The sequence below is a fragment of the Seriola lalandi genome, unplaced genomic scaffold (genome assembly GCF_002814215.2).
Source record: "Seriola lalandi dorsalis isolate HSWRI2012SDOR001 ecotype SW California unplaced genomic scaffold, Sedor1 jcf7180002055004, whole genome shotgun sequence".
NCBI lineage: Eukaryota > Metazoa > Chordata > Actinopteri > Carangiformes > Carangidae > Seriola > Seriola lalandi.
The window spans coordinates 293,676-304,871 of record NW_019525548.1 but is presented as its reverse complement, the minus strand read 5'-3'; the positions used below and the strand labels follow the sequence as shown (position 1 = coordinate 304,871).

Sequence of the window (11,196 nt, the reverse complement as noted above, 5' to 3'; positions counted from 1 at the left end):
TCTAACTCTCGACCGCAGTTTGACATTTTGGGAAATAGTTTCGTTCTCCTTCTTGTCCAAAGTCAGGATACACTCTCACGTCTCTATGTGAAAAATTTAAAGCTAAATCCAGCAGTTGGTTAGCTTAGCATAAAGCCTGTCTCTTATACACATCTTAAAACATCTAAAAGCAGAAATCGTATCAGACGGGTTCCTTGATGTGGAACAGTTTGAGTTTGAGCGGAATAGATGCTTAATTAAAGGAAAAACAAACAAACTTAATCCCTCTTCAGACAGGATTTATTTTGGCGGGGGAGAGTGGGTGCTCGCTGCGCTCCATGCCAGACAAGAGTTCAGTCCAGAGACGAGGTACTGTAGATTTTATTTGTAAAAGAAGACGGCACATTCCCCCGTCCTGCCACACATCAGAGCAGCCAGACTCCAGATAAGGACTCGCTGTGTCTGTTAAAGAGACAATTTACTCCTCAGAGAAAGACGGCGTGAGTCTGGATACTGTCTCACTGTGTCGTTAAAAAAAAAAAAGGCTTCAGGCTTTGCACTGACCCTGAACTTTTGACCCCTGACCTTTTCCTGCGGTGCTTCCTCCCTGCAGATACAGCGTGGTGGTGGAGGGGGAGAGAGGGAACCGACCACACATCTACTGCCTGGAACAACTGCTGCAGGAAGCTGTGAGTAGACCGTCTGCACATCTCTGTCTCGTACCTCACAGGTCGTGATAACGTGTGTGCATGAGAGTGGCCGAACGCCGCGTTGTGTTGACTGTCCGTTCCGTCCGTGCAGATCATCGATGTGAAGCCTCCGTCCGTGCGCTATCTCCCAGAGGGAACCCGCATCGCTGCCTACTGGAGCCAGCAGTACCGCTGCCTCTACCCCGGCACCGTCGTCAACGGTAGCACGGAAACACACACACCCTCGGCCACTCACGTGATACGATCCATAATCCTCTTATGTGCACAGATTAATTGTAGCTGGCAGCACAAACAAATGTAAAAGATCCTTCAGTGCATGATACAGCAGGTGTTACATAACAAACCTTTGCGTTCAGGCAGCTCTGCTGCAGTGAACACGAGTGACAGATCAACAAATCAAACGGATCGTACAAACTGTTTTTATTTGCAACAAAAAAAAAATTTCAAATTAAAATGTTGTTTTTCCCCAAAACAGGAAGTTCAGATATTGACGAGAATGATGATCTGATCACCGTGGAGTTTGACGATGGCGACACAGGCCGCATCCCCCTCTCCCACATCAGACTGCTGCCGCCAGACTACAAGATCCACTGTGAGCGTGCACACACACACGCACACACACACACACACACACACACACACACACAGGTCATGATGAGTTCATGATCAATCATGATCTTTCTAGATTTTTCCTGTTGCAGCTCTCAGTTCTCTGTTGAAACAGGGAAGGAGAAGAGGGTATACACACACACACACACACACACACACACACACACACACACACTCCAGTGTATTGCTACTTTACATTAGTGTGTGTAAATTAGCAGCTCTTGTAACTTATGCAAAAAGCATCAACAAACAGAAATAGCATTCATGCAAATGCAGACAGGGAGGTCATATACACACACACACACACACACACACACACACACACACACTAATTGTTGAAGTGGATGTGAATGTGTAACTCCTGTTTCAGGCGTCAGGAGTTTCACATCAGATCCATTGAGGAAAACAGAACTTCCAAAAGGAGAAACAACTCGACGCACTTTACAAAAATGAAAATACAAAAATAAAATGTTTCCATGTTTTTGTTGATTTCTGCTCGTTAGAAGCTGGTAAAAAGATTTTGCTCTTTGCAAAGCGAGATGTTGAAGCTGTGTGAGGAGATGAGCGCAGTCAAACAGACATAATGGTGTCAGCCGGGAACAGACGACATCTCGCCTTCTTATATGTTTTTTCTTTTTTATACCAGAAGCATGTCGGTTAAATCCCCTCTGTGCCTCTGTCCAGGCGCCGAACCGTCCCCTGCGCTGCTGGTGGCGAGCTGCTCCCGGAGGAGAGTCCGCAAGTGCAGCAAAGAGGGCAAAGAGGCGGGAACCAAGCCGGAGGAGAGCGCTCCCAAGATCAAAGGAAAACCCGGTCGCAAACCCAAACCCAAACCAGGTGAGCTGATCGAACCTCCCAGGGATCGATACAGGGATTAATAAAAGCAACCCGCTGCTTCTTTATTGACACATCAGCACAAGAGGAAATATAAAGAAGTAATAAAGAAATAAAATAAGAACAGAAACAGAATCTAGAATAAATAAGAGAAATTAGAAATACTATACACAGTAACATACAGATGCAAATATAAAAACATATAAAGAGTTTAGCGGTTGATAGATTTATTCTGACACTGTCGGCAGAGACACAGAAATGTCCGACCATCAGTGTCGGATCTGTTCGACTTATTAAAGAAAACGTTTCCCACAGGAGGAGAAAATAACGGAGGAGGTGCTTGAAGTGAAACTGATCCAACGTGCATTAAGTACCGTCATCACTTTCCCCTTTTTTTAAATTTTTTTTTCCTCTTTGAGTGACTCCATGGGAGCAGTAAAGGACGTCTCCTCACACGCTGGAGCTTAATGTGCCGTAAAGACAGATCGGTGCTCGGTGTTTCACCCAGCAGCTGGAACTTCACTTCATTTGTGCTGATTATTAGGAATAATAATAGAAACTAGTTCCACTGCGGCTCGTTTTCTGTCTTTACTTTTTTTTTTAAAAACATATTTATCATTAAAGAGCGAAACTCAAAAATACTTTGCGTCACGTTCGTATCTTTGATGCGTCTTTTCTAAAGCAACAGAACCAACGAAAATAGCTCCACGCTCACGGAACATCTTTCATCATGTTTGACCACGTGTGTCGTGTCTCATATCAGTTTAATGAATCTGCTCAAACCTTCAGTGAAGCTGAGAGTCTGTTGCTCTGACGTGTCACTGCTGTAATACGTGGCGTGTTGCGTGTCTGATTCGCTGACGCCGCCCTTGTTTTGTCTGGATAAGCATTTCTTCAGTGCAATGTTTTCATTTCAGAAATAGTTATGTCTCCCATTCTGCTGCAAACCACAAAAAATCACGAGGCCACACAATGAAAACATCAGCGTATCCACTGTAACTGTCTAACCCGTTTACAGTTTGGTCAAATATAAAGTTGTTGTGTTTCTTTTCCCACAGAGACCTCCGTGAACCAGGATGGCCGGGAGAAAACCGATCCTCCACCTTCCTCCACCCAGCCTGCAGAGAGACCCCAGGCTCCAGCGAAGCCCGCCCAGGACAGGACCTCCTCCGTCCAGAAGGCGGGTCAGGAGAAGCCCCGCCCCGCGTCCCGGCCAACGATGGGAACACAGACGAAACCGGGCCGCAAAAGCTCCACCACGTCCCCCGCGAGCAGCCCCACCCTTCCCTCCCCGGTGCCCAGGAAGAGCGGCTCGGCCCAGCCTCCCGCTTCTAAACCGGCCCGTGCTCTCCCTCCTTCCCTCTACCCCTCCACCTACGGGAAAGTCCTGACTGTGGATCTGTACAGCGAGCCCAACCTCAGCTCGTACAACAGCCAGCGCAGAGAGAGGGAGAGAGAGAGAGAGAGAGAGAGGGAGAGGGAGAGGGAGAGGGAGAGGGAGAGGGAGAGCACCAGCAGCGTCAGTCCCACCACCAACAGACCCATGTCCAGACCCATGGCGACGTCAGCTGCGCCCAAACCTGGTGCGTCATCCACGCCCAGGCCGGCCTCTGCCTCCACACCCAAAACTAAACCTTCCTCGGACCATCACAGCAGCTCCAGACCGAGCCTCGGCTCCGGGCTCATTCCCAGCCCCATCTCCCGGCTATCATCAGGGAAGCCCGGCTCTTCTCTCGCTCCCAGACCTTCATCGTCGTCATCATCCTCATTATCGTCGTCGTCGTCATCTGCCCCCAGACCCAAACTAAAGATGCCGTCTGACCAGCTCTCCTCCAGCTCCAGAACCAGCTCCAGCTCCAGCTCCATCTCCAGGCCCAAGCCCGGCCCGGGGCAGAGCGACGGGGGGTCGGCGGTGAGGCGGAAGTCCCTGTCAGCGGAGCCCCTCGTGAAGCTGGACCATGAAGGTGTCACCTCGCCCAAGACCAAGAAGACCAAGGCCCTGATGTTGCTAGAGGGTCGGGGCGTCAGACGAGATCACGCCCCCATCACCACGGCCTCAGCCAATCAAAAGCTGCTAAAAGCTAAGCCGCGGGCTCCAGAGAGAGACTCCAGCCTTCCAGAGAAAGACTCCGCCTACAAAGCGCCCATGCTGCCGAAGGAGAAGACGGACAGCCGTGGAAGTGGAGGTAGAGGACAGGAAGTGGACGCCAGAGAGGAGAAAGTTAAAAAAGAAGAGAGAAAGGAGGTGGAGAAAAGAGAGGAGAGAAAGATGAAAGAGGAGTCTCAGAGCAGCAGCAGCTCCGAGTCAGAGGAAGAAGGCGAGAAAGGGAAAATGAAGAAAAAGAAGAAATGCACCTCAAGCTGCTCTTCCTCCTCTTCGTCCTGCTCTGGTTCCTCCTCATCCTCTTCGTCGTCGTCGTCCTCATCGTCCTCCTCCTCCACCGACGACTCGTCCTGCAGCTCAGATGAAGAGAGGACCCCCACGCCTCCGCCAGGCCCCGTCTCCCCGCCTCCGGCGCAGGACAAACCCAAAGAAGAGACGAAAGAAGAGGAGGAAGAGGATGTGAAGAAGGAGGCGGAGGTGAAAGTGGAGGAGGAGGAGGAGCTGTCGCCTCCCTCAGAATCTCCCTCCCCGTCGACCTCTCCGGCTCCCGCTGCTCCTGCTCCCGCTAAATCTGGGAAACCGGCCACGGGGAAGGGCTCGGGTCAAAGGGGTCGGCCCCCGAAACCGAAGCCCAGTGGAGGAGAGGGAAAAGTGGGGAGACCAAAGCGGAGAGAGGGGGTCCACCTCCCCACCACCAAGGAGCTGGCTAAACGTCAGAGGCTCCCCAGTGTGGAGAACAGGCCCAAGATCTCTGCTTTTCTTCCAGCCAGACAGCTCTGGAAGTGGTTTGGGAAACCCACTCAGGTGAGGACGGACACCACGCAATTAGAAAAATGAAATGTTCTCACCCCCCTTGCCCCTTCACTTTGTGACCAGCTTGTCCTCTTGTGACCCCCCCCCCCCTTCCAGAGACGCGGCATGAAGGGCAAAGCGAAGAAGCTCTTCTATAAGGCCATCGTTCGCGGCCGAGAGATGATCCGCATCGGTGACTGCGCCGTGTTCCTGTCCGCCGGTCGGCCCAACCTGCCTTTCATCGGCCGCATCCAGAGCATGTGGGAGTCCTGGGGCAGCAACATGGTGGTCAGGGTCAACTGGTTCTATCACCCGGAGGAGACGAACCCCGGCAAGAAACTCACTGACAAGAAGGTAAGAGGGTTTTTATTCATGGTCGAACTTATTTGACTCAATGTCACCTCCTATAATCACGTTTATCTATTTGTTTCTTATCGAATGAGTGAATCATGATACTTCTTTCACACCAGACTGAATTTGTTTTTATATATATTTTTTTTTTTTTTTCCCTAAGTGTAAGACTTGTTTTTCTCTCCAGAACTGGGATCAGATCTGCAGCCAGTCTTTACCAGCAGCTCTGCACTCGTCTATCCAGAGGAAAGACTTCATGGAGGTAAGAGGAGAATTGATTGCTGCACCTGTGGTCTCCGGTTCTGCTGCTCAGGCTTTAAAAACACTGAGGTTCTTTAATATAACCATGGAACAGACTAATGGGCATCTTAGACGGTGTGGAAACTTGAGACTGACAGGTCAAAAATATAATTGTGAATATATAAATAAATAATACTGTTAGTTTATTCTTGATTGATTGGTTTCTTAATTATTTATTCTTTAATATTTTATTCAGGTTGTCGAGGCTGATTGATTTTGTAATGTTATGTTTGTGTTCATCATTTGGTTTGTTAACACTTAGTGTGTGTTAAGTTTGATCTGTGTTTGTTGTTTTGTCTTCTGGTTATTGATGCCAGGTTTTTGTTTAATTAAAAATAATAATAATAATAATAATATTACTGTTAGTTATGAAACTAAAGTGGATTGTAAAGGGGAATATAAAGCTTTTTCCTTTAACCTCTAATCAGCTGGTTAAGCAACTTACGCTGTAGCATCAATGTATAAAGTATTTTAAGATTAGCCAAAGCATTTTAGCCTGCAAGCTAACAGCAACCGAGTTAGCTAGCTAACACTAAGAGACAATCACACACATCTAAAACAAAGCAAGAACAGCGCAGTAAAGTTGGAGACTTTTTCTGTTGTGGTGCCTGAACTTATAAATATAATATTAGCTATCTAACTTTATTAGCTTTAGTGTTTTAGCTAAAATGCTTTAGCTGCTACTGTTAGAGGAATGACTACAGTGATGCTGCAGCAGTTTACAGCACAGTATGTAGATGATGACATCATGTTCACTGGCTGACGGCGTGCGGCCTCGTACCTGTGACAGCATCACAGCCGCGCTGATATTCAGTCCAACATCTCTCCCTCTCGTTATCATTTATTTGTCTACGACAACACAAATACTTCCGCAACTGGACTGATACTGGACTGTTGCTAAGCAACACATAAACATTACCCCGACCTGCACAGTGCACACTAGCTTGCTGCTTTGCCTACACGTTACCTCAGGTGTTCCCTTCATCCTCTTCTGACGACCAGACATCATTTAATTCAAATGTTATTTCTTTTCAAACTTCGTTACAAACTGAGAAAACAACCGTTAATGTCATGTTGATTAATGCTTAATAGATCACCTGTGATGTAGTTAAAAGTCCCAGTCCTCAAATTACTTGGTCTGAACTAACTTGTTGTGTAAAGCTTTATATTTCTTTTTACACTTACTTTTAATAATATATGTGTTATATAATTCTGTGTCCATCCACAACACACAGTCTACAGCAGTTACAGAATGAAAGCATGTGTGTGTCTGTCGCAGCGCGCCCTGTACCAGTCGTCCCACAGCGACGAGAACGACGTGCAGACGGTCAGCCACAAGTGCCTGGTGGTGAGCGTGGACGAGTACGAGCAGATGACGCACACGCGCCGCTACGCCGACAGCGAGGACCTCTACTACCTGGCCGGCACGTACGAACCCACCACTGGCATGATCTTCAACACCGACGGAGTCCCGGTCATCTGCTAAACGCTACGAGTTGCTGACACCAAATTGTGATCGGACTCACCAACCGTGGACCTCACTAGGAGTGGAAACCCGACCCGTGGTCCCTCCAAGTCTAATCACTGATCTTCAGTCATGATGGATCTTTTTCGCAGACGTGACTCGACGAACTCAACTGCTCCGATTTACCATGATACACTTCGAGACGGACTGTCACGAACAGCTACTACTACAGAGACAGGAGACACTACAGACAGTATTAAAAAAGGAACAAGTCTCCGGAAACATTTGCACACACAGACTCCATCGACACAAACTGTCGCGCTCGTCGTGTTCATGGGGAAAGTTTCACAACACGCGAGCGCTTCAGTCTCCTTTTACATGTAAATACAACTGACACGAACACAGACGTACTCACATGCACAGACACATGTAAATACTCACCCCCATGTAACACACACACACACACACACACACACTCACAGTTATATAGAGGAAAATATGAGTGTTTTATTTTCATGTAATAGATTTATGTCAGAGTACTTTTTTCTAAAGAGGTAAACAGTCAAGAAGCTTTAATGAACTGTGAATGATGATACAGGAGAGAGGCCCCCGTGTCTGTCCATCCGTCCTCCCCCAGCCCCGACAGGACGGACAGACGGACACACACACACACACACACGCACGCGTGCACGCGCCGGTGGTGTGACGTTGTGATTATGATGTTGCCGTGGTGATGTTACAGTCATGTTACAGTCATATAAATGTATCTATAGAACAGCAGGAGCGACAGACAGATGCAAAAAGAGAAAGAGATGCGCAGAAAGAGAGAGAGAGGTAGAGACTCCCTCCTTTTGCTGTCCAACAGAGAGCACTTAAAAACACTTAGAGTCTATGCTCCTTTAATTTAACCCCTTCAATTCCCCTTGACAATCCTAACCCGGGCAGCTGCCCGTGTGCTACTCAAACTTCTGACTCCCTCAGAGACTCAGGCTAAAGAGAGAGGAAGGAATTGTGTACTATTAAAAGCACTTCCCATTTTCATCTTTGAGTTCATTCTGAAAGGAAAAATCCTCCCACGAACACTTTAAACACTACGACACAAAAACCAGCTGCTGGTGGCGATGCATCTTGCGTTCTGTTGTTTTCACCGTTTTGCACTGAGGTGGAGCAACAGAACCGGGGGGGGGGGGGGGGGGGGGGGGGGTCCGAGAGGAGGTGCCGCTTTAGGCCCGTCCGGGTGGTGTTGAAAAGAATTCTGGGAAATGTAGGACATCCCTCTTTTTCTTTTTTTTCTTGTTAATCAGGTTAACCAAGTAAAGTAAAACCTTCCAAAGTAACTCCATGAATGCACTGAACAAGACGAGCTGGTATAACAGTGCAGGACTCCCAGAGGGTGGATTTTTCCTTTTTTTGTTTTTGTTTAAAAGGTGTTTCCAGGGTTGCAAACGCTGCAGTCAGGCCAAGATGCATCAAGGTCACGGCACCGATGTGCAGTATGAAGCTGCCAGCTCTGATTAGATCAACATAATTCAATTTTTAACACTCATCGTCCACAGTTTGGCTTCATTTATTCAGTTTCGCTGCAGCGTTTGCAACCTCCAAATGTCCTGTGTGAGATGTATTTTTTTTTTTTTTAATATATATTTCTTTTGCTTCTGCTGTTTTATGGACGTCCATCTGAACCTCTTATGGTCACACTTCGCCCTCCAAGCAATCGTATTTGACATGAGTGCACTTTGAATGAGCTCCGCTGCAGAGGAGACCGTGTGACTGGGAGTCGTGTATGTCTTCCTAGAGTATTTGCTTAACCCCCCCCCCCCCCCCATACTCCCGCCATTATCCTCGGCTCCTGTAGGTGCTGCGGAGAAGTCAGATTGGTATTTTCTCCAGTCTGCTGATGTTGGGAAACATCTTTCTTCTTTGTGATTCATAGTTTGAACAACCCTCCGTTCCTGAGCTCTTAACCCACTTAGCTACACTATTGTGTATAGAGTGTGTATCAGATATATCAGTATCTATATACAGTATATAGTATACTGTATATACTTTATATATCTGTGATTATCATGTTGATTTTCTTGTATGTTTCGTACCACGTTGCCCTCTCTCTGCTTCGCTGCAGAGATTGAAGATTGTCTTGTTGATATTCAATAGGTTTAATATTTTCTACTATCTTGAGATCTTTTGGTTTTCTCTGGATGTGTCTGATTTTAATGTAGGCTATATCATATTTTTACTCACGTTGAGATGGCTGCGTGACGTCTGGAGGACGACCCAAGGTGTTAATGTGACATTTTCCCGCTAAATGACAAAAGACGTCTGCCAGTACAGCAGCATTTCAGTGCACATTTCTCTCAAATCCAGACATGATAGCCACCCAGTAAAGATAAGGTTGGTAATTTGCTGCTAGTTGTTAGTGCTGAAAGTGGTTTGACAGGTACAGAGTGACTCTATGTGCTGTTTTCTGAGATTACTCGATCAATTGATGCCAGAATATCTTATCTGCTAAAGCCCCAGCTGCTCGTCCAGCTGCTGCTCTTATATATCGACTCCCTTTCGGGCCGAGACCAGACACAAGATCTCCTGCCTGAAACTCAAATGTCTGCAGACGAGAGTTCAAAAGTTTTGACTGAAAGTCGGCCGGAAACGTATCTGCGGCCGTGGGAGTGTCATGGACAGACAGGTCGTACCAGTGTTTGCAGAGTGAACAAGTTAAAGTGCTCCGTTCTGAATCTTTGTTTACCCCTGGAGCTGCTAAAGCACTTTTTTGTCTGTGTATGTGTGTGTGAGAGTGAGAGACTGATAAGACATCACGCTCTTATCCCCTTGTATTACCACACACACACACACACACACACACACGTACACTTAAACACCTTTGTAACCCTATATGGTGTGTGTTATTGCCTACCGATCTCTATTTGTCCCCTAACTCCATCCAAAGCCCAGCCTTAGGCCTTCAAACAGGGTCCAACACACACACACACACACACACACACACACACTTATTCCCCACTTCGCCTTCATTTTCATTTGGTGTCATGTTTTAAGAGCCTGACTTTATACATGTTCTTTCTATCACCATTTACGTGTTTTACTTTGTTTTTGTTTGTTGTTTTTTTTCTCTGGTTTTAATTTTCTCTGTTTTTGTTTTTCTTTTCTTCTCTTTTCTTTTCTTTGCATGTTTCTGTAATAAATTTCCCCCCTTGCTTCCCCTCTCTGAACAATCGTCCACGCCTCTCAAGCAATACTGCTGACAGGCACTGGGAGCTAGCTGCTAGAGAGAGAGAGAGAGGAATGGGAGAGAGGGCAAAAGAGAGAATGGTAGAGAGAGAGAGAGAGAGAGAGGTGGACTGGAGGCTGGTTCTTCGTCTGCTGTTCCTTCAGTATCGTTATCGTCCTGTTACAGAAAAGAAAAAAAAAAAAGATTATTTTGAAAATAAATAGAAAAATCATCTAAGTTTTGTAAATGATCCTTCACTGTCGAGGGGAGAAAAAGCTATCAGAATATACTTTGTACACATGTCTAATCTTGTAAAAATGCAAAAAAAGAATACATTTTAGAGATGAATCTGAAACCAGATATATTCTGTCGCCCTATACTGTATGTGTAAGAAAAAAAATTTCTTTTTTTTTTTACAGACAGCAACCATGTTTATCAGTGTTTCTTTTAAATTGTTTTAGTAACTCAATATTTTATAGTTAATCAATAAACAGATGGAACTGTAACCTTGGCTGTTCTGTGAGTCTCTGGCATGAAAATGATGCATTTTTTAATTTCTTTCAGCTCTTCTCTTTTCTGATGTCAGTGCTTTTTGATGGTATTTATGTTCCTTCTAAAGTGCTAAAGTGCTGCACGTTTCCCTTTCATCCTTCTCTTTGGTCGGTCGTGTTTAATTAGTCTTACATGACATCTTGACAAAGCATCTGAGACGCGTTTCAAAAGGAAAAGTTGCCTATTGGATGATGAGAAGATCTTTTTATTAATATAAGGTGACAACCAGCTGCCGGTTAGCTTAGCTTGGCACAAAGACTAGAAACAGAAGGGAAGC

General features: G+C 46.2%; 1 protein-coding gene across 1 annotated transcript in view; it reads left to right on the top strand.

Moving 5' to 3' along the window:
- tnrc18 (trinucleotide repeat containing 18) overlaps nt 1-10,873 on the top strand; it is a 52,158-nt gene extending 41,285 nt beyond the window's left edge. The window contains exons 22-29 of the mRNA XM_087171444.1: nt 593-668; nt 781-889; nt 1,165-1,281; nt 1,983-2,135; nt 3,191-5,040; nt 5,146-5,382; nt 5,567-5,641; nt 6,959-10,873. Of these exons, the coding sequence (XP_087027570.1) occupies nt 593-668; nt 781-889; nt 1,165-1,281; nt 1,983-2,135; nt 3,191-5,040; nt 5,146-5,382; nt 5,567-5,641; nt 6,959-7,165 (2,824 nt within the window). The 3' untranslated portion in view covers nt 7,166-10,873. The remainder of the gene's footprint in view (nt 1-592; nt 669-780; nt 890-1,164; nt 1,282-1,982; nt 2,136-3,190; nt 5,041-5,145; nt 5,383-5,566; nt 5,642-6,958) is intronic.
- Nucleotides 10,874-11,196: the final 323 nt, after the last annotated feature.